Source organism: Globicephala melas, chromosome 2 (genome assembly GCF_963455315.2).
Source record: "Globicephala melas chromosome 2, mGloMel1.2, whole genome shotgun sequence".
NCBI lineage: Eukaryota > Metazoa > Chordata > Mammalia > Artiodactyla > Delphinidae > Globicephala > Globicephala melas.
The window spans coordinates 98,016,599-98,041,769 of record NC_083315.2 but is presented as its reverse complement, the minus strand read 5'-3'; the positions used below and the strand labels follow the sequence as shown (position 1 = coordinate 98,041,769).

The window sequence follows — 25,171 nt, the reverse complement described above, 5'->3', positions numbered from 1 at the left end:
AGACATATAACAGGAGACCCAGAAAATGAAACAGCATAGAACCAATTGATAAATTCTACACATATATATGCAGGAGACACAAGAGAGGGCCCAAGCTAGCTACACATTCCTGACAATGGTAAGTCTATGCAGATAGGACACAAAAGGGAATAGTACCTGATTATTAAACATGTTATATTTACTATAAAATCAAATAATCAAGATAATGGTACTGGAGTAAGAATAGGCAAATAGGTCATTTAAACTTAGAATTAAGAGTCTAGAAATAAACCTTCACATTTATTGAATTTTGACAAAGTTTTCAAGGCAATTAAATGGAGGAAAGAATAGTTTTCAACAAATGGTACTGAAATAATTATCTATGTGCAAATGATTAATTCAAATCCTTTCCTCACACCACATACCAAAAAATAACTAAAAATATATTACACCACAGACTTAAAGTAAGAGCCGAAATTATAAAACACTTAAGAGAAAATAAAAAAGAATACCCAAATGGCCTTAGCTTAAAAGCACCACCAAAAGCACAGTTCATAAAAGAAAAAATTGACAAATTGGACTTCTTAAAACTTAAAAAATTCACATTTCAAAAAATACCGTTAAGAAGATTAAAAGATAAGCCATGGACTAAGAGAAAGTATTTGCAAATAATATATCTGCTAAAAGACTGGTATACAGAATATATGAAGAATTCTTGCAACTGAATAATAAGAATTCAAACAACATAACTAAAAAGTGAGTATTACCAAAGAGAACATGAATGGCTAATAAGTACATAAAAGATGCTTAGCATCTTTAGTCATTAGCAAAATGCAAATTAAAACAATGCAATTCCAATACACACTCACTAGGATATCTAAAATCAAAATGTCTACAAGTGAGGTGAGAATGTAGAGAAAGGGAAACCCTCACTCGCTGCAGATGGGGATTTTAAATTGTGTAGTCATATTGAAAACAGTTTGGTAACTTCTTTAAAAGTTAAGGATAAATTTATCATATGACCCAGCAATTTCATTCCTGGTACCTATGCATGAGAAATGAAAACACATGTCCACACAATTTACATGTGAATATTCATAGCAGCATTACATATACTAGCCAAAAACTGAAAACAATTTAATTTTCCATTAATTGGTGAATGGATAAACAAAATGTGAGATACCTATATAATGGAATACTATTCAGCAACGAAAAGGAATAAAACACTGATACATGTACAACGTAGATAAACCTAGAAAACACATTATGCTAAGAGAAAGAAATCACATACAGAAGACTACATATTAGATGATTTCATTTACATTAAATGTTTAGAAGAAGCAAATCCATAGAGACAGAAAGCAGGTTAATGGTTGCCTTGGGTTGGGGTATGGGAACAAGGACAAATAGCACAGGAAAACTGGTGGAGGTAAAAATGTTCTAAAGCTAGATGGTGGTTGATTGTCCAACTCTATAAATTTACTGAAGTCACTGAATTGTACACTTACAATGAGTATTTTATAGCACACTGCCATTTATACCTCAATAAAACTATAAAATACAAATAATTAACAAGGAATTCCTTAGTTGTGGAACCATCCTGCATGCCGTGCAGTGCAGCCAAGATACAAAAATAAATAAATATCAATAAACAAATTTTAAAAATTAAAAAAAAAGTCATTAGGTCCAGCCCACATGCAAAGGGAGAAGATTACAAAAGGGCAGGAACACTAGAAAGCAGAGATATTGGGGACCATGTTAGAGGCTGTCAAACGCAATATGTAATGGGTAATTGGGTTAGTTACACTATTCCTTCTACTTTTGTGTATGTTTGAAATTTTTCCTAATAAAAATTTCATGAGAGAGAAAGTATTATTTTCAGAAACTAAATGCAAGTAAACATTTATTTTTAACAAAATTTCAGAAGTTTCTACAAAGTAGCAAAATAATGAAAATGTTGTTAAATGAAAAAATAATAAAATGATTATTTTAACATTTTTTGACCACTTACCACATACCAGATACTGTTCTAAACATTTAACATGTATTAGTGTAATTTAATTTTCACAACAATACTCTGCAGTAGGTATTACTAACATCCTTCAGATGAAAAAACTAAGGTACAAAGAGTTAAATAACTGGGCTTCCCTGGTGCAAGTGTTTGAGAGTCTGCCTGCCGATGCAGGGGACGCGGGTTCCTGCCCCAGTCCGGGAAGATCCCACATGCCGCGGAGCAGCTAGGCCCGTGAGCCATGGCCGCTGAGCCTGCGCGTCCGGATCCTGTGCTCCGCAATGGGAGAGGCCACTACAGCGAGAGGCCCGCGTACCGCAAAAAAAAAAAAAAAGTTAATAACTTGCCCAAGGTCACATAGCTAGTAAGTAGTAGAGCCAAAAGTTCCATGGGTGGCAGGGAGGGGGATGGGGACTGAATGGCACATGGGGAACACATCAAAAGTTCAGAATTAGGAATTCTTGGAGAAGGGGATTAAGATTTTTTGTGTTGCCATGTGTTGTCTTATTAATGTTTACATCATTACTACACAGTTCGGGTGTCAAGATATGTTATTATGTCAAAATTACTAAATGGTCTTATTCTCTCTTGTCAACCCCATTACAGGATCAGGTCATTACAAAGACAAGTTTATTCTATGGTTCACACTCTGCTCAAAAGATCAGCATGGATTATTTTTAGATGTAAGCAATATTTAATAGCTAATGTAATTTCTTATTTATACATATCATAAATGTGGCCAGCTGTTCTTTTCAACTCTCTTTTGTTCTTCTAACAAATCACGTGCCTTCATCAGTCTCTGATCAGTTGGCAGGGCAAGGCTTCCTTTTCTCATGCTTCACTCTCCCTCTGTCCAAGTCAAATGTCTAAAAACTGTTTGGATAGAATATTTCTGAATTTATGAAGTAATTTCACATATATTATCTTATTTGATCCTTCTCACACTAGCCTGTAATTAAATTGACAGTTTATAGTATTGCTCTATTTGGATTATAGTAGTATGGTAAGTAAGTGGGGAATTCAAAACTCACACTGGAACTCCTGCTTCTGAGTCCAGGGCCCTTCCTAGCACCCACTATTCTTCCCTAAATGGTTCTGGAGTTTAGGAGACCAAAAATCACTAGTTAGTTTAAGTAATTAAATATTAGTTTGAAAAGAACAAAAAAAGAATTGTACATTATGTAAAATAAAGTTCTACAGAGCTATGAAAGAGATAGAAATGATGAGGAAAGGAAATTATAATCAGGCAAAGGGAATTTAAAAATCTGGTTGAGGGCCACAGACATTTTAATTCAGGAAAAAATGAGACTCTGAATTTTATTAATATTAAATTCCCTAAAAATACAAGGTTGATACTGCAACTTTGTGCATAGCAAGCTATAAAATCACCTAGCATCTTGTAATTTCAGCCAATGAATACAGTAAATACATACTTAGTTGTCTGTCCAGCATCTCTCTTGTGCAAAACACCCACCTACCATCCATGTGGTAACCACAACTATTTTTTACAAGATGATTTGGTCCCTGTGGAGATAACTAATTGGTTCAAAACTGGGCACTCCAAGCTGGTCAACAGTTGTTTCTCAGAAATTTGAAATTGAAACTAATAGATTTCAATCTCAGGCTAAGACGGACTCTTGAAAAGGGAGTTATAACCTTGAAAACTAGGAGCAGCCATGTTTTCTACCATGTAATCTGGGGATCTGAGAAAACCAGCCTTTTCAGAGAAAATAGAGTGGATTTTTAAAGAGAAGCAGAAATAAGAGAGAAGAGTTTTGAAAGTACTCCAGTCCCTTGCTCTAGAGTTTTATGACATTGGCTTCCCTTCTGTCCTTAAAACACTTTTTTCTAGATTAAAAAAGACCCAACTAATACATCATAAGTAGAATAAGATGCATACTAATAAATATTAACTAGAATTACAACCAAAACTTATTCACCAAACTTTTGCAGGAAAGGGTCCATATCTTTCTCATGTTCATATTACAGTGTACACAGAATAAGATGCTTTTCATTTACATAATGAAATATTAAATATAAAAACCATTTTTTCTGGTGCAATATATAAAAACTATTAAATGTTTTACTTTGGGGGGATGGAAAACAAATTCTATACCTTCATGTGCAGTTCTATTTGTCTAATAATGCACTATTTTTTAGAATGTCAGCAAAGGTTATCTGGGTATGGGATTACAAGATTTTTTAAACATTTTTCTTAATTAACAACCTAATAACGATTACTTTTAAAAAGTAGCAAAAAGCAATAAACTATTTTTGGCAAGCAAACAATTAGACAAAATTACTGAAAATGCATAAGCCCTGAAGCAATGCTCTTCATGCAGGAGGTGCACCTAAACTTAAAACACCCAAGGCTAAAAGAAGACTGAGCATTTATCTTTGTACTTGGACTAAATCTACTCTAGGATCCCTGGCCCTTTTTCAACTGCACCTCAATTCTTGGGTGAATCTGCACTTCACTAAGTAAAGTCTGAGATTTCTGTGGCTCCCATTTAGTCCCTCTTAAAGGAAAATATATCCCCCGAAACCAGAAAAGAAAGCAGTCTGAATTGTCAGTTATAAAGAGAGATTTGTAGTGGATCAAGTGAATGTGGAATATAGTTAATAAATGAACTATGTTCCATCATTGTAAAACAAAATACCTTCAGTCTATTTGACTAGAAAAGGAAAACTATTATAAATTATTATGTGTACGTGACCACATAGAGCCATATAATGAGAGCAATCTGTTGTGCCAACCTTTCACTTTCTTTAGGTCCAGGAATGTACAAAAAGAATATTTTCTTATAATAAATTCTTGTGTGCCTCTTCATTCATGCTATTTTATTTAGAATTTTTCTTTTCTGAGATAGCCTCCTGGGACACGCATCTCATTTTCATGAGGGTTCCTGAGAGACTTGAGCATACAGTATTTACTTCAGTACAATGTCAACAACATATTGCAGAACATTTCATCTAAAATAATAATAGAAAATGTTGAGCCATCTTTCCATTTGGAAAAATATATCTGGAAGAATGTGATGTCTGACGAAATCCACAATGCTTAAACACACTGTGCCATCTCAGCTTGCTTTGGGAATTTAAAGATACATATATATGTATATATATTCTTTTTTAAAGAATAGAAAAATGAAGACAGATAAAAGGCCGCACAACATTAGGGAAGAGAAAATTAATGGATATCGATATACAGTGCCTGGCACAGAGTCAACAAGAATGCCATAAGGTTAGCTGACTACCTTGCTTGGTCAAAAGTGAAATGACTGGATTTGTAGATAAAATTTTTCTACAAAGTAGACTGTTACTGAAATTAATGTCCTAAACCAAGTTCTTTCAAGTTCTTCCTATAATCACTTTCTCAGTGGCATTTTCAATTAATCATCTGAACTTCCATGGTCAAACATCAAACATGCGGCCAATGAAGGAAGACAATTAAATTCACCTATTACGTTATTCAAGTTTTTCACTCAGAAATAAGAATATTTGCCAACTAACAAATGAAAATTGTTTATCATGTGGGTGCTAGAAGGTAATCCACAAATTTCCTCCTTATCAGTAATAGTAATCTATAGGAATAAGATTTCCTAAGATTCAGAAACATTTTCTCACTAAAGATTATTTCCCATGGCCTTCACTGACTGAGATTTTCAAGTCTGAGAGTATTGCTAACAATCACTGAGGTGTTAAATAAGTGCATGCTCTTTGCTAAGGGTTTCACATGTATTATCTTATTCCATCTTCATTATAACTTCATAAGGTATGTTCCTTTACTTTTGATTTTACTAATAAGAAAACTGAAGCACAGAGGGATTAAGTAACTTATTCAAGAACATACAACTACTAGGGCAGGTTGGCTCCAGAGTCTGGACTTGTAACCACTACACTGAAACATCAGGGCAAAGGTATAGAAAAAAACGAATAATGAAGTCCACTATTTTGGTTTACTAGACACTAGACAGAACTTGACAAACATAGTTCCAAATGTGTGAACTACTTTTATCTGATTTTTAGTGTCATCTTTAACATGGTTCTATCTTCTACCTTAGGAAGGTCACTAACTTTTAAGTTCTTTATTCAAAAGTAGTAGATTCATGCTGATCTACCAACGTTCTCTCATCCGTAGTCACAAATAAAACGTGAAGTGGCTTGAGGTAAGAAGGGGAGTAATTGGGCAGAGAGTTAGACAAACGGCTTAAGAATAACAGAAGGGAGAGGAACCATGTACCTAGTAAATGCACAGGGACAAATAATGAAGTCATAATGTGGAGAACTCTTGTATTTCAGATGAGGGTATTTTAATAACATTTTTATTGCTCCTGCTGTATTTTCTGAATCTGAGATTAAAATGTACTACTACCTATTTTAAGATTCTATTTTAAAATTGAAGATTTCTATCCCAGCCTAATATAGCCTTCTAGAGAAAGCTCTGGAGCCAACTGCCTAGGTTCAAATTATGATTCAATCATTTATTAGCTGTGCGGCCTGGCAAAAGTTACTTATATTTCTGTGACTCAGTCTCCTTATCTGTAAAAAGGAAAGATAAAACAGTAGTATAGAGTTAATGTAAGGAGTATATTAATACATGTAAATCACTTAGAACAGTGCCTGCTCAAAAGTAGGCAATTTTTATTTGCTCAAAAAATATTACCTTTAGTTATTATTACTATTACTGCCTTTAGTTATTATTACTAACAATTATTATTATTACTATTACCATCATTACTACTACTTGTCATCCATCTATTTCTGAATGACATACTTTTTAATGATTTTCAGATTTCTCTAAAATGATAGCTATTTGTGCAATGCACAGTTTAACTTTTGCACATACTCACTATTTTGGAGCACCAAACTCCAAAATACCAAAGCAAAGAAACCAGAGCAGTTATTTCCATTATTAACTGAAAATAAACTGGATAACAACATTAGTTGGCAAGAACTAAAAAAATAAAAATCATGTTAAAATACTCAACTGTTGATGATTATAAATACCTGTATCTTTAGAAATATTAGATGGCTGAATTCTTAACTTTTGCTGAATTCTTAACTTTTTCAACAAAACTTCATACTTCAAACAAGAAACTTCTTTTCCACCATTCTCCATATCAAAATTATCCATCAATAAATTCTACCAACTTGTCTCCATTACAGCAACAATTAACATTCATACAGTCTAAGAGCTTCAAAGTCAGTTCATGGTTAAAAAACAAACAAACAAACAAGAAACATGAGCAATAGAAAGAAAGCTACTGTAATCTGATAAGTGTCTACAAAAAGCCCATGGCAGGTATCTTCTTAACAGTGAAATAACTAAAGGCTTTCATTCTGAGATCAGGAATAAAACTGCCATTATTCACAGGTGATGTAATTATGCACAAAAATCCAAAACAGTTAACAGAAACACTATTAGATTAATAAGTGAGTTTAGCAAGATCACTATATAATACAAGGTCAATATGCAAAATTAAAATTGTATGTCTATATGTCAGCAACAAATAATTTGATATCACTGTATTATGGGCTGAACTATGTCTCCACAAAATTCGAATGCTGAAGTCTTAAACCTCCAGTACCTCAGAAAAGAAGTAAATACAGTAAAATGAGGTCATATGCGTGGGCCCTACTCCACTATGACTATGTCTTTATAAGAAGAGTAGGTCTTCTATACCTTATATTAGGTCACAGATATACTCACAGACACAGGAAGACCATATGAAGACATAGGGAGAAGGTCATCTGTAAGCCAATGAAAGAGGCCTCAGAATGACACCAATCCTACTGACACCTTGATCTTGGACTTCTAGCCTCTAAACTGTGAGGAAATAAATTTCTATTGTTTAAGCCACTCACTCTGCGGTACTTTGTTATGGCTGCCCTAACAAACTAATACACATTGGCATTAGCATCAAAAACACTCAGACATAAATCTAAAAAAATATGTGAATGACTTTTACACAAAAAACTTCAAAACATTAAGAGGAATTAAAGAAGACTCAAATAAATGGAGGGATATACTACATTCATGGATTAAAGATTCAATATTGTAATGATGCCGGATCTCTTCTAATTAATTTATAGATTCAGTATAATCCCAATCAAAATGCCAGTGGATTATTTTTGTAGAAACTGGCAACTTGATCTAAAATAGCTGGGAAAAAAGCACAGCACTCTTAAAAAAGAAAAAAGTTGGAGAAATTACACTACCAGATAGTAAACTTATTATAAAGCTGCAGTAATTTAAAAAGTGTTCTAATGGCACAAGAAGGAACAAATGAACCAACAGAAGAAAATAGGGAACTCAGAAACAGATTCACATGTATAAGATCACTTAATTTACGTCAAAGATGACAATGTGGTATAGTGAGGTCTTTTCAATATATAATACTGGGACAAATGGATATCCATTTGGGACAAAAAAATATGAATCTTTACCCCTAGTTCACACTATACTCAAATCAATTTCAAGTGCACATCTAAATGTGTAAGTGAATAATAGCTTCTAAAAGACTGTATAGGAGAATACTTTTCTGACTTTTGGATAGGTAAAGATTCCAAAACCAAGGTATAGAGATGCCTTATCTAATAATAAAGGAAAAAATTGATAATTTAAAATTTTTAAGCAGAGTAGAAGATATTTTTCTACCACAGAATAAAAAATATTTGCAACTCATTTATCTAACAAAGGACTTAACAATATCAGAAATATAAAGAACTCCTAAGTCAATATGAGAGAAAGAGAGGATCAAACAGAAAAACTGTCAATAGATTTGACAGGGCACTACCAAAAAAGAATATCGAAATGGTGCCTTCCCTGGTGGAGCAGTGGTTAAGAATCCACCTGCCAATGCAGGGGACATGGGTTTGAGCCCTGGTCTGGGAAGATCCCACATGCTATGGAGCAACTAAGCCACAACTACTGAGCCTGGGCTCTAGAGCCCATAAGCCACAACTACTGAAGCCCGTGCGCCTAGAGCCCGTGCTCTGCAACAAGAGAAGCCACTGCAATGAGAAGCCCGTGCACCGCAATGAAGAGTGGCCCCCGCTCACAACTAGAGAAAGCCCACGCGCAGCAACGAAGGCCCAATGTAGCCAAAAAGAAAATAAATTTTAAAAAAATCGAAATGGACAAAAGACATATAAAAACTTTTCAATCTCAGCAGAGAAATGCAAATTAAAATCATAATGCATAACATTATATACCACCAGAATGACTAACTTTTTTTTTTTTTTTTTAAAGTGGCAATGCCATTTGCTGACAAGGACGCGGAACAACTGGACCTCTCATATATTACTGGTGGGAGTATAAATTGGAACAACCATTTTGGAAAACTATATGGTAATATCTACTAAAGCTGAACATAGGCATACCCTATAACCCAGCAATCTGACTCCTATACACATTTCTAATGGAAATGAGCCTACAAGTACACCAAAAGATATGTACAAAATATTCTGTAACAGCCCCAAACTAGAAAGAGCCCAAATGACCATCCATAGTAGAATGAATAAACAAAATATGGCATATTTATACATTGGGATACTATGCTACAATAAAAGTGCACCAAGTTACTGCTCTGTGCAAACACAGAAGTATCTCATAGACATAAAACGGATCAACAGAAGCCAGATATAAACTCATAAATATTATGATTCCAATTATTTTATGTTTAACAATAGACAAAAATAACCCATGGTGATTGAAGCCAGGATAGTGGCTGCCTTTAGTGAAGGGAGAGTGGTAACCAGGAGTGGATAAAAGAGAATTACTAAGGTGCTCTTTTGTATAAAACTTTGGACCCTTCTAAAATATTCTCTGAAGTGAACCCAAACAAATTTTAAGCAAACTTTTTAATTGAGGTAGAATGCACATATAGAAAAGTGTATCAAAGTGGACACCTTGATGAGTACTTACAAATAAAACCACCTAAGTAAATTCTACCCAAATCTACCTACTTCAGCCTCTTCACATATCACTCTCAACTTTCACTCTCAGCACTGCAGCCACACTAGCTTTCTCTCAGCCTCATACTATGCACCAGGCTGCTCTCCTGCCTGCTAGAGGCCTTTGCTCACAGCCATCGGTGGGATGGAAACACTCTTCCTTCCCAGCACTTAGTCAGATACTGTTCAATTGGACAAATTTCTTACACTCAAACCTCACTTCAAGAAAGCCTTTCATAATCCTTGACCAGTTTAAATTCCTCCTCATGGCCTCATGTACTTCTCCTTTGTAGTACTTGTCGTAGCTGCAATTTTATGTTTTAGATGGTTTATTTGATTAATATCTGTAGACACTAACAACTAATTATGTAATTAATTAGTAATTAACATAGACATTAATTACTAGACTCTAAGCAGATGCTCACCATTATACTCCTAGCTGTAAGCATAGGGCCTGTCACACAGTAAGTACTCAGTGAATATTTGTTAAATAAATGAATGAAATTTAATGAAATCTAAAAATAAAATATTATGGAATCAAGAAAGAGGTATTAGTGAGTTCTTCCTTATACAGCAGTTGTTATTTTTGCTGTTGTTCAGGAGTGAATTTACAAATATTTACACATTTTGGAAACCATCAATGACACCAAGATACAAAGTTGTCTAGTAGAGTTGGAATCAACTCTATTCTCTAAACTGTGTTCCTTTTTCACATAGCAAGTTTTCTTGTCCTGGGAAGGGTACTCCTAAATTTTTTGTAACCATATCCATAGTCAGAAGTTGAGAAAGTAGACCTCAATAATATGGTTAACTACTGACAGTAAAACCAAAACCAAAACCAAAAAACCCTCAAAAAACCTCTTTTTTAATCAATCTCTATATTTTGGGGGTGGGGGTCAGGGGGAGGAGAGAAAAGAAAAAGAATACTAACCCTGCCAATCTATAAAAAATTTAATCAACTCTCAATACAATGGAGGGAAAAAGATAACTCAAAATCATAGTTAAAAGTAACAAAACCAAGACACAAAACTGATCTTCAAACTTATTTAGTTAATATTATCCACTGTCATTCCAAAGCCATTACTCCAAGTATGAGGTATATAAAAAAACAATTATTATTCTACTAACATTACCCAATAGTGTAAAAATCATATAACAGTTTAGAAACACCAAATACCACACGAATGGAAGACCACAGAACAAAAGATTGCCATCTGTTAAAATGGCCTATTATTGTTGACTGCACAGAGTTGTATTCTTTTTTCAATACTAGAAGGAAGCCTATGCAACATGAGTTCATCACTCTGCAAACCATCCTCTTCACTTGCTATAGGTTGAGCAGATACAAGACTCTTAAGTCCAGCACCACGCAAGGTCATAGTTTAATAGTTAGTACTTTCTCTCTGGATAGTTCAGAAGTTTAAAAGCCCCTGCCCCTAATAACTATCTCAAATGTCTTCCTAACCATGCTCTTGGATGTTTGTAAGTTCACAGGCTTGTCCCAAATAGATCTAGAATGATAAAATGTTTAAAATACAAAACAAGAACAACAACAAAAATCCCCTTTCAGTCTCAGGTCCCTCATTTTTTTTTTTTTTTGCAGTACGCGGGCCTCTCACTGTTGTGGCCTCTCCCATTGCGAAGCACAGGCGCCAGACGCGCAGGCTCAGCGGCCATGGCTCACGGGCCCAGCCGCTCCGTGGCATGTGGGATCTTCCCGGACCGGGGCACGAACCCATGTCCCCTGCATTAGCAGGCGGACTCTCAACCACTGCGCCACCAGGGAAGCCCAGGTCCCTCATTTTTAACAGAAAAGTCATGAGCTTATATGAGCACTAGAGTCTCTCTTCCCCATCCCGCATTCACTCCTTTCTCCCAACTCTCACTTTTAAAAATAAAATCACCTCTTGGGAGAAAATTAGAGAATCCTCTTATTCCTTGTCTACCATAAGACACAGATATTTTGCACAGGTTGTCACATGGTTATCAAAGCATAAGGTTAGTTATTTAGAAATTTTCTACTCATTCCCCTCACCTCATCCCACATTTCCCCACTTCCCAGGAAGTACAGTTAAGAAATGGCCACCAGTGGTTAAGTACAGGCTTCACTGTTGCTAGGAATGGGCCTGCCTACTGTGGGAGTCAATACAATTTGATCTTTTGATCTTCCCTTTTAGTCTCAATTCATACAGTTGTTTTTACATAGATGTTGTCAAAGTATACGTGTAATTTTCTATCTCGTTAAATCATATGCATTTTTATGTGTTAATATATAGGCTTTAGCACTGAACTATCCCATTGGGATATTTAATGGGATATCCCATGGGAATAACTTATTTAACCATTCCCACAATGTTGTAGCTCTCAGAGTAGCAAGTTCCAGTAGTTTGCTCTTCCCTGAGAAAGCCACTCTATACTTTTCTATTTTCCTAAATTTGTCTCTTGCCAGTTCTAGAACACTAAATATAGAATGACCTTGTTCTTCCTTCTCATACTCCTTTCCAATTCCCTTTGCTCTTGACAAAATTTCTCTTGAGATACTACAACCAGAACCAAATGAAACAGTCTAAGTGCAGGACTTATAGAACTTACACCAAGGCAGAATCCTCTCTCCCCTCCTCCCTTCCTCCGTCTCTTTCTTTCTCTCCCCATCTCTCCTTCCCTCCCTCCCTTCCCTTCCTTTCCCCCCACAAGTTATTTTTCTGATGATTGTAAGACTTAACTTACCTTTTGATTACAAATGCATTTTAGGCTGATATGTGTACCTCCTCTGTTCCAACCTATCAAATTTTACTAATGACACAGAATACAAGAATATCTCTGGCCCCGAACCTACGTCCATGGAAATCTGGGAAAAGGTTTAGATGTGAAATAGTAATTATTCCACTGTGTGTTTGAGGAGGAAAGGGAAGATAACGAGGGAAGAGTTAAGAGAGATGGTCTGCCGGCTACTGCTATAGGGATAGAGGCCCCAGGGTCCTAATGTGAATAGCATGTTTGTCATAGCCAAAATCATTTTATCAATAACTGAACTTGTTTAAGTATTAAAGAGAATAACTAGTCACAGCAGCAAAGGAAAATCACAAGTTTGTGGGTCTAGCAGATGCTTGTTCCATTACTTTCTGACCACTGTGTATTTGACAGGTGTGCCTGGTGGGCATAGGTGCAGAGGTGTCATGATGGCGAGCTTCCCATTTAACTCAGAAAGTACTTTGCCAACAGCTGCAGCAGTGTCAATAGAAAGAAGCAGGAATAGGTTCCTGCAATAACATACCCATAACAACCAGCTTGCTAAAGCAACCATTCAGTCTTCTGAATGTCAACAAGGTCACAGACTGTAATGTGGCTTGTTTTCCACTGGGCAAAGAGGTTAAGAAGTTGATGAGATAAGAGGTAAAGTTAATAATTTTAAGGAAGTTGTCATATTTTTCTAGGTTCACCCCTATCATGAATATGAGGACAGTTTTTGGTCCTATCCTTTAAGTCCTCTATTTTCCAGGCTAATGAATGTATCAGTGTATGCCACAACATAATCAGTATCATAACCACTCCATATAATGCTGATGGTTAGGAAGTCAGTGATGGGCTCTCTCTTGATTAGAAGCTTCCTATTCTCAGTCCTGAATCTTATACCTTCTATGAGTCAAATCATATTGCTACAGTCAATGAATAGATCACTGATGGCTATACTCTCCACCTTGCAAATGTTTTCAGCATACTAACAAGAAGCTCAACATGATCCAAGTCAATTTAATCTGATATTCACTACCTTTTCTCAGAACTGCATCTGCTGGCAATGTAATCTAGTGATCAAGGAGAATGAGAGTGCTAGGGCTATTTTTATTAACAAGCATATATTGATTTGGGGGTCCTTGTTGTGATTTAAATAATAACTCAACCTATCATTCTACAAGCAGTGTAGGTTATTTTACTACATACTTGTTCACATGAAGGCTAAACTTCCACTGCTTTGTTCACTGGCATTTACTTATTCATTTAACAAATAACTGGGGTACCCAAATATGAACAAGGCACCATGCCTACTCAAATCTGGTATTGTCCAGCATTTTGTTTCTACTAGGAATAAACTGCAAGCCAGCAGATTTTAACATGTACTCTCTTTTCATGATAATTTTTAACGTTAAATAAAATGGGGCTTAGTTTGATTTACGCATTATACGAATTTCTCCATTCAAACGACTGTCCGTGTATTTCTTCCCTTTTTTCCCTCTCTCATTGCCCGTCCTCTTTCCAAAAGATATTTCCCCTAATTTCATAATGACAATCAACGACAATAATAATAACAACCTAAGATATGGAAAAACATTAGAAGCTTCCTTTCATGGTTATATCACTTTCTGTTGAAAACCATGGCCTCTTAGCTTGTTTTTTCACTTTTCAGCAAAGTGACTCTCATGGATGCCAGAGCAGCCTTCCTGTTAGCATGAGTATTCAGCTTAGTCAAAAACTCAATTAGTCCTCTAAACTGCTAAATGGGTCAATTTCTAACAAGTGTAATTCTTCCTCGAAATATTCATAATGTTTCACATAAAAGATAAAAAACATAGAAAAGTTAGTTGCACATTACAACTTTTCTTCAACTTCCTAGTGAAAAACGAAGGCTCGGTCTCTGTTTTACACAGAGAAAACATTTTAGGAACCATTGAGTTGATTTGTGTACTGGAGAGTCAGTCTAGTTGTTTGTTTCTTTGTTTTTTTAATAAACAGAGTAAATATGTTCCTGAAAAGTTAACCCTAAAATAAAACTCTGATCATACTTTTTTTTTTTTGCAGTACGCAGGCCTCTCACTGTTGTGGCCTCTCCCGCTGTGGAGCACAGGCTCCGGACGCGCAGGCTCAGCAGCCATGGCTCACGGACCTAGGCGCTCCGTGGCATGTGGGATCTTCGACCGGGGCACGAACCCGTGTCCCCTGCATCGGCAGGCGGACTCTCAACCACTGCGGCACCAGGGAAGCCCCCCTGATCGTACTTTTGTTCCTTCATTAAGAAACTTCCGAAACTCAAGTTTTTACATTTATCTTCTAGAGAAAAAGTAGGAAGTCATTCTGATTTTAATTTTGTTCATATTCTTTTAAGGGTGGCTATATTTTAAAATAGTTCTCAGAGAATTCCTAATCAAGGTAAAAAGGACTACACAATGGGTCAAAGACATTCTTAAGCCAGACCTTAACCCATCCAATTTAGGTTTAGCATGGAATATTCTCAAGTTCAGTTCAATCCTTACACCTAGGTAGCAAATATTCTTTTTTTTTTTTTTTTTTTTTTAGAAACTGTTTATTTTCCATCAACCTATTTCCATTTTAAAGTCTGTGGAAGAACAGTTCAAGACCACTCAGTGGTTGTTCCTACCCACTCAGTGGCCTGAGCAGTGGGAGCTGCAGACCAGTCTTCAGTAGCAGGCTGAGCACTCCAGTCTTCAGTGGTGAACTGCTGAATAGACACACAGGGCACCTGCACACCCTCAGACCAGTCCGCCACCTCAGGCTGAGTAGCAGTGAACTCAGGAGCTGGAGCAGTCCATTCACCTTGAAATTCCTCCTTGGCCACAGCCTTCTCAGCTGCCGCCTGCTCTTCCTTTTCAATCTCTTCAGGATCTCTGCAGAAGTAGAGATCAGGCATGACCTCCCATGGGTGTTCACGGGAGACGGTGCCACGCATGCGCAGAACTTCCCAGGCAAGCATCCACCACATCAGACCCACTGAGTGAGCTCCCTTGTTGTTACATGGGATGGCAATGTCCACATACCGCAGAGGAGAGTCTCTGTTACACAGAGCAATGGTAGGCAGGTTAACGTAAGAGGCCTCTGTGAGAGGCTGGTGGTCAGCCCTGGGATCAGTAACCACCAGAAGTCTTGGCTCCCGGAAGGCTGCCTGGATCTGGTTCGTGAAGGTTCCAGGAGTGAAGCGGCCAACAGTAGGAGTGGCTCCAGTGGCAGCAGCAAACTTCAGCACAGCTCGCTAGCCAGTATTCCTGGAGGATATGACACTGACATCAGCTGGGCTTTCAATGGCAACAATGGCACGAGCTGCCAACAGAAGCTTCTCCCAGGTTCTCTTCAGATTTATGATGTAGATGCCATCACTTTTCCTTTTGTAGATGTACTGTTCCATTTGGAAGTCAAGGTTGGTGCCACCTAAGTGGGTTCCTACTACAAGGAATTTGAGGACATCCTCCTCCATTTGCAGGACATCAAGGGCTCCAGACATTGTTAAAGTTTCCCTTTAAGTTGTGATGGGAATCCAGAACAAAGCCGTATTGACCCTTATCTGGTGCGGAAAGCCGTGGCAAATATTCTTGACTTCAATCTCTCATTTGATAAATAATCTAGAACTATGATGCTTTAATTTTCCTAACTGGAAAACAATAAAAACAATGGCTTTAAAATGCTCATTCAGAGGAAAAACTTACTCCTTCAAAGTCTTTTTATGCAAATTGACAATTTTAAATGCTGCTCTGCAGTTTTCTATATTTATAATTAAGATACAGCTAATTATACTGGCACCAAGACATCATATGAATCTGTATACTTTATATGAAGCATTCCATGAGTGGGAAATTATTGAATTTGGGAGACAGCTATATGGGGATTCATAATGCTATTCTCTCTACTTTTATACATGCTTAAAATTTTCCTCATTCTAAAGTTAAAAAAGAAAAAGAAAAATTAAGCATTAAATAGCCACCAGAGTGATAGGAAACAAAATACCACCAGAATCTCTACATTACTATTTCCAACCACTGTTCTCCTATTGACAAATAATTGCCCATTCAGTTTGTTTGTTTTCTATTGGTGAATCCAAACTATAAGCTGTCCATTTCTCAGCAGTTAAAGAACAGTAAGTAGTTGACATTGGGATATTTATTCATCCTTTGTAGTATAAATTAATGTAAACTAAGTGACAATATTTTAAAGGTTATTCTCAATTATTAAAAATGAGACTACTGTTTTATAAATTAAATATAGGATAAACATTTAAAGAGGAATATTTGAAAAATAAAAAAGCTACTTGGAATAACTCTTGAAGCAATTTATACATAATATAGAAAAATTGCAACACTAGACTGTTATGCAGACATTTATTTAACTTATTTGTAGATATCTCTCTTTCATTTTGTTTTGTTTTTTTTTTTGCGGTACGTGGGCCTCTCACTGTTGTGGCCTCTCCCATTGCGGAGCACAGGCTCTGGACGCGCAGGCTCAGCGGCTATGGCTCACGGGCCCAGCCGCTCCACGGCATGTGGGATCTTCCCAGACCGGGGCATGAACCCGTGTCCCCTGCATCAGCAGGCAGACTCTCAACCACTGTGCCACCAGGGAAGCCCCTCATTTTGTTTTTAATTCACTTAAGAAGGCAGTTTAGGCACCTATTTCTATTTAGGATCATTATTAATACTAGAAAGGGAGGACTATATTTGTTTGAATCTATGAACTGTTTTCTGGTATGTGATTCTTTCATCACTGACATAGTTAAGTGACCATCATAAAGTGACTGTATCATCTGTTGTTTGTTGCCCAGAAAACAGAATCTTTCAGCAGCTGTATTCATTTAAGTTCATACTAATGCTGTATTCTCCCTTCTGAAGTATGGAAGATTATTCTCATAGAAATTTTACTTAGCAATTGCTATCTGCTATGGTTTCTGGAATGCTTTAGTTATATATTCCATAATAAATTATATTTACTACTTACCTTTGATATAAGTACATAAGTAATCTGCTTCCTTAAAAGTGATCTTACTTACCAAACATCCCTAATTCTTTTCAACTTAAGTGAAAGTTAAATTTTAAAAACTATCTCCTTTTCAAATTTCTGATTTCTAACCACACATGGACTCTGGGCAGTTTGGCAATCAGTCCTCTTTTCTTTTCTCCAAAGGGATCATTCCAAATGTTTAAAATTCTCCTCAAATCCCTTAATTACTTCCATCATCTCCACCCACTTGAGGTAAATGGTCTTGCCTCCAAGACCACAGAAAAAAAAATAGCAAAGGACACATAGTCCTTTATCATTCCATTTCTCCTTTCTAAACATATCAATATTCTTCTGTCCAGAGCTAACCCACAATCCTGTGCTCTTCACACCATCACCTCCGTATCTTCCTGGATCTCATTCAGTCACTTGTCTTCAATAACTTCCTCTCTATTGACTACTTTTTCTTAACTTATAAACACATCCCAATCTCTCTTATCTTATAAAATGCGTTCCTTCTACTGATTAGCCATTTTTTCCTCCTTATCAAATCACTTCATGGGAAAAAAAAAAAAAACCCGACTCTCAATTCTAAATAATAGCATAACATTAATAATAATAATTAACACAACATTAACTTATTCAGTCCTCATCACAACTCTATAAGGTAGGCAGTATTTATTTCCATTTTATGGAAAAGTAAACTGAGGCACAAAGAGGCTAAGTGACTTGCCCAAAGTCACATAGCTAGTAAGCAGTAACTGAGAAACCAGGTACCAGAGCCCAGTTCTTTCCCACTATGCAACACTTCATCCCCTGGGTAAGGATATTTACTCACATGACTTTGATTATTAATTATACACTAATAATCACTACCATCAATCTATCCAGTCTTGATTTTTCCCTATTTAGTTTCATTACTTCCTATTTTGAGATACCTTGATTTCAATATATTCGAAAGACCTAGACTCCATCTCTTTTCTCCCTATGCTTCCTCTACACTGCTACAAAAACAAATCTATCCATTATGGTTTTTAACTTACAAACCTTCAATGACTCTCCATCACCTACAAAACAGGGTCTCCAAACTCTTCAGCAAGGCACACAAGACTCTTCATAACCTGCTCCAAAATTACCTTCTCACTTCTACTCCTGCAATTACTTACACATATCCTCTAATCATCAAACTCTGAGAAGTATGTACCATGCTTTGTCACATCTTCTGCTGCACATAGAATGTTCTCTCAGTTTGGGAAGTCACTTTTCATTCTCTCTTGATGAATCATTACTCATCTGTATTTTCCAAACCACCCATCCTGCACCTTCCCCAGGTAAAGCTAATCTCTCTCTCCTACTTCTACATTCCCAAAATACTTGTAAAAAAAAACCCAACTCTATCATCACAATATAATATTTTTCTGTCATTAGTAATACAGACTATGAGCTCTTAGAGAACTGGGACATTCTCTTACTGATATTTGTATCCAGTACCCAGAACACAGCAGTCACTCAGAATACATTTGATAAATGAATAGATGTAGCTCGCCTTTACTATTCAAAATCAATGTGCTCTGGACATGGGAAGATAAATGAATATATCATAAGAGACATCATAATCTTAATTAGTAATTATTTGCCTATAAAATGGCTAAAAACCTAGCAATATGCAGAGAATATTTTTGTTTAAATAGTAATACAAGTATAGACTCTTCCTTGAAGTTCCAGTGAACAAAGAACTCTACCATCTACACAAGCAATCTTTAAGTAAACAGTAAAATACATAAAGGCAAGAAGAAGTCAGAAATGTTAGGCCTGTCTCCAAGCCACAAAACTTGATCATGAATAGCCATCACATTATAAATATTACAAGATATCCACATGAACCAAACAAACACTGAAGTTTTAGTCTCAATAGTTTTTCCCGCTACTCTAATTCCTACATGTATAAAATATTTTGGCACTGGTATGACACACCATGGCATTTACTAAATGGTTTACTAAATTACACTTATAAATCACAAAGGCATCAGCTTACATGCCCAACTGCATATAAGTGTGAGGTAGATTGAAGCTGTCTCACTCAGCCTTAAGTGGGGGAAATTCATGGTACAGTTTTTGATTTTAAGAGTAGAGGTAAACTGCCTTAAGTAGATCTTTAAAGAAAAATGCAACCGGAAAGCAATGTGGTTTCCACCATGTTTTAAACGGTGGTTTCCTCTGCAGGCGGTTCCTCTTAATTCTATTGAGAAAAAGAAAAATAAAAATGCAAAGGTTACAAAATAAGGTGATGAGAGAAATGCAAAGTAGCACAAACAGAGCAATGATGAAATACTCAGAGCAGTTTAGTTACTTAAGCTACAATGAAGTCAATTAAATGTGTCTTATTTCTTTAAAAACTACTGAGTATCTCACTGAGAGTTTTTTCCTAATTTATATTAAATTCTAACGTCAACATTCTTGGATTGCATTTAATAATATGAGTGGTCTTGAGTGATTCTGATCCTGAAGTTACTGCCTTGTTTATACACTAAGGTTCACACATGGGCTGGTCTAAAGTTCAAAGTTCAAAATAATTCAACTTTTAATACATATAATGAAAAATTACACCTAAGTCACTCACCAGAACACAAAAGCAACATTAATATTGCTGTTGTAGACTAAACAAAAGCAGGAGTCGGCAGTCTTTAAAACTTTTACTGTTTTTCTAGCCTCCAACAGGAAGAGCATTTTGGAAATATAGGGCTCATTAAAGAAGCCCTTTAAACTACTGTTGGAACTTACGATTTTTGCCTTATAGGTGGAACTCTAAGCAGAGATTTAATGATCATTCTTATTTATACTTGTCAGTATTTTAAAATTTGATACTCCGCAAAGAACAGCTGATGTTTGACATTGCAAGTTCATTATTAAAACCACAGTATGTCAAGCTCAAGACACAAAAAGAGAAATAAAACTAATTTGTTAAGGAAAAACCTTATCATGTACAGTTTACTTTCCTTCCTGCATCACCAAGTCTGTATTTTTATCTTACCTGCAATTTATGGCCTAAAAATTAAATGAATTAAAATTAATTAATTAAAAATAATCTAACGCAAATATTAAATCACCAAAATACTAGAACAAAAACATCTCTAGGAATGCTTCAACAAAAATTCTGGAGCTTAAAAAAGAGCTATTTGCAAGCTTTCCTGCGTTAACAAAAGGGCAGGTAATAATGATGGCTTGTATGACAATATTGTCTTTGTTAGTTTAGCCCCAACAGAACTAAAGATTTCCTGATTACGACTTGGTAATCTAAGTCAACTGAAAAGATTTCTGGGGAAGGGAAACAAAGAGGAGTCTGAATGCTAGCATTTAAGTGGAATATATTACCTAAGTTTACTCTTCAGTGTGGGACACTGTAAATAAGAGGGGCTCCTACTTTGACAGCCCATGCTAGGTCACGACCTAAACTCACTGTACCGGTGTAAAAGAGAAAGTTCTGCTGGAGTCTCAGATATGCATGCTTCTCTGCTTCACCTTCAGGATCTTGTAATCATACAGGGCCTTACAATGAAGTGTTCACTCTGTACTGTATCTCATTGTCAAGATTTTTAAACAGTGGCTTTTTTATTGTAATGAGCCAATTATGAGCCAGTCACTCAAGCAGTCATTAACAATAGATTTTTCTAATTGCATTTTTAATGAATTTTATTTTGGATAAAAGCCCTTAAAAGTACCTATGGCAAAGGGTAATCATACATTGAATTAACAGAAAAATCTGTTTAATAATGACTTGTCTTTTATTTACTACAACAAAATAAATTCCAGTGAGAACGCTAAAAAATTGACAGTGTAAGGGAAAAAAGGTTGCAGGGCGGGAGAGGGAGTCGTATTCTTCACAGCTAAAAAATAAAAATGAAAACATGCCTTATTCTTTCCTAACTTTAAGGTACAAATGAAACATTATCTTATCAACACAGACCTTGCTCTATATTTAGAAAATAGTTAGTTATTAATATTTTACCCATAAGCTATTAATAATGCCTAATATAATTATAAAACAAGCTAAATGGACAAGGGAAATAAAGGCTCATTTCAAATTTAATGTACTCATTTCTATAGATGAATATACAGATAAGATGTTAAGTTATTTTTAAAACAGTTATTTTAAAAGTTATTTTTAAAACTGTGTTGTGTAAACAAAACACTACAGTGTAAAAATCTTCATTCACCTCAAAATACTTTCTATGCATGTATGAATGGAAATGTCCTTGCTGAAGATAAAAAATGGCCTTAATGAAAATGTGAATGTATCGTTTGTGATCACTCAGATATATGAATGTATTTTTTTTAGGTTGACTCTATTGAAACTTCATAAGTCTTAATCATAATTAAGAGCTCACTACTCACTGTGATTTAATAAGTCATTAATTAGGAAGTTTTAAAGATGCACAGTGACACTAGAAAAATCCTCTCTTTGGAGGCTATACACATCATCCTCTGCATGGACTAAAAAAATTTTAATCCATTTAAATCACTCATTGGTGCAAAGAGACAAAAATTATAAATATGTATATATACATATATATACACACATATATATTTATATATGTATAATAAAACTATTCCCAGAAAAACTGTCACTATACACTCTGATTTTGTTAAGGAAATAAAAACTTTTTTGAATGTTCAAGGTTTTAAAAACCTTGTATTTTCTGCCTCAAGAATGGGCTGACTGAAAGCATGAGGTTCTGCAGCCTCTGGTTAATTAATCTGCGGCTGAATGACAGCGTGCCTAGGGGCATGGCACTGGCATCCCACACAGGGTCCCAACATGCTTTAAGCCTTGGATAGCTACATTCTGCACGCCAAGACTTTACCCAACAAATAGCAGAGAGGCCTTCAGAGCCTTTCTTCTTCTGAGACATTCCATTTAATTAATGTAATCCCTCTTTATCTTAAAGGTTTAATAAATTTAGGTGAGGCAAAACCAACATATCTATGGCACTGAATGTTGTAACTAGTTGCTCTAACACTTTTCTTATGTACCCCAAAGGCTTCTTCACAAGGCATAAAGAAAATGAAAGCAAAAAAATGTTCTAACAGGTTTAGAAATTTTCAAACATGCTTCTTGATCTATTAAAAATATGTATATTTGTACAACCCAACGTTTAAGAATTCAATTAAATGAAGCTGGCGATTTCCATTTCACTAGACTTACTTTATGTTATAAAAATATAAATCATACACCCACCCCAAAACACTTTGAAAATCACTAATACCTAATCTTGAGCAAGGTAAGGCTATTTTTTTAGCAACAGGATACAAAGGACATTCTTCTAATCCCTTTCACTGCCAGAACAAAACATCTTTCAAATCAAGATAAAATCGCTACATCATGAATGTTAATATCATTCTGAGAAAAATAATACCTTACGACTAGAAAAGACCATCCCTTTAGGGAGAAATGTTGTGTTAAAGTGGATTATTCTTTTAGTAGTGTAATAGAATGGCTTCTACCTACTCCCAGATGGAAAATCAAAATCTGCATTTAAATGGAAATATTTTAAAACAGATAGGACAAAAGGCTAAAACCATAAGGAATATCTCCATCCTTACATTTTAAAAATCCAAAATGCTTAATAAGAACTTTTCTGTACGGTATGGCTTTAAGATTTTGTTTGTATGTTTGCTTCATTTTTATGAAGAGCTTGCACTGCAACATAATTTCACAGTTTTGTGATTAACACATACTATTTGTGGCTATTATATCAAATTCACAAATTGGATGAAGAAGTAGGGTTGCAAAATTTTTACTATTACAAGAAACACATTTACTGTTTAGGCTTGTGCAGAGTTAAGAATGAGTCCTGTATTTTCTTCCTATTTTTAACTATGCTATTTTATAGGTAATTCTTAGAAGGCAAGAGCAGTTTGCTGAAATCAAATAAAATCTGAGTTTCTTCAGCATTGACTCAAATCACCACCATGGTTAGAGTAAAAAGAAAGCAAAATGCTAGGCAATATTATAACAACTGCTCTTTGCAACCTGAAAGATTATTTTCAGTTCTTCAATAGTTGGGGCAATTTTCTTAAATTCTGAAGGAGCCTGACAGCACTGCACATTTCTTAATGCTTGCATTTACTTTTACATTATAAAACAATAAAACAGCAGGATAATGTTCATGCAGTTTAGAGACCTGTAACATTACCACAAATAATTCTACTGTATTATGGCAAAACATAAGCTTTTTAAATGTAGGCTGACTAAAGAAAAGGCAATCTATATTCACTGAAAGTACACAGACACGTAAGGTTGAAAATATAACTTAAATGTTGTACCTAGTTCTAAAATAATGTTTGAAAAGGGCTGAAAAAGCAAAATCCATGCTGGATGAAATCTTTTTTGTTATATATTAAAATACAATTAATTTCAAGTGCAGTGCTTATTGGCAAGGGAAAGGCTTCCCACCTTCCTTCCTTGGAGTTTATAATAGAGTACATGGCTTCTGCCACCTCAGAAACCAACCGCATTATGTAATTTGATCATTTTCCTCAACAATGTTGTAAACCAAGATACTCGACAATTACCAGCTTCAAAGATGCAGGTGTTTCGATGGTAGCCACATTTGACTACTGGACTGCAAATAATGGGCCAATCTGAAAAACTTGGCCATATCATCTCCTTTATAAGATCAGCCCATCAGTTCTGAAACATCTTTATTGCTAGAAGCTGCTGGCTTTTGTACAGGAAGCTGTGTGGATCTCTTTAGTTAAAAGACATCTTATTCAAAAGTGTAACAGGAAAAAAACTCTTGCATATGTACTGGGTGGTTTTCTCACTTTTAACAGGTAATTCATTTCAATCCAGTTGTCCGTGATTCTCCTAGTGATAACCATAGGGATGAAAAAGAATAAAAGCATTTCCCTACAGTAACCTAATTCTCATCTACACTAGAGCCTCCATGCCTGATCCCAATTCCCCACCCCTAACCTTCACTCCCAAACCTCCCAGCAGAAAAAATTTCAGATATCAGTGGGAGATGATATACCGTAAATCTAATCATCAAAAATAAACCTTGATACATATCTTCATTAGTCTACACTAGGTAGCAAACTAAACTAGGGAAGCTGTATATGAAACATCACAGAAGATCCAAGATTCATGGATATTTTAAATCACCTGCTTTACAATTGCCTAAATTACAGAACAACTGTAGAAACACGGCAAATTATGATTTAAAAGAAAGTACCTCCCTATCCTTGGAGATATTAGACTTTTATAGCTAATGTGTGAAGAAAGTGACTTTTAAACTCAAATATTCCTGTTCTAAATGAATGGTACTCTCAGCAGAGAACCCATCTAAAACCTCACATTTCTAAGTGTGGCCTCAGACCAGTAGCAATGGCATCACCTGGGCACTTGTTAGAAAAATCTCAGGCTCTACCCAGGCCAACTGAATCAGAACATGAATTTTTAATAAGACTCCCAGATGATTCATCTGCACTGAGAAGCTCTGGTCTAAG

General features: G+C 35.7%; 2 protein-coding genes across 11 annotated transcripts in view; both read right to left on the bottom strand.

The window, feature by feature from the left end:
• DPH6 (diphthamine biosynthesis 6) overlaps positions 1–25,171 on the bottom strand; it is a 442,679-nt gene that overhangs the window by 375,679 nt on the left and 41,829 nt on the right. The gene's annotated exons all lie outside the window — the stretch shown is intronic.
• On the bottom strand, positions 15,274–16,178 carry LOC115845903 (small ribosomal subunit protein uS2-like). Its single transcript, XM_060293587.2, is given in 1 exon segment — positions 15,274–16,178. A coding segment is annotated over 1 exon segment (885 nt). The 3' UTR covers positions 15,274–15,293.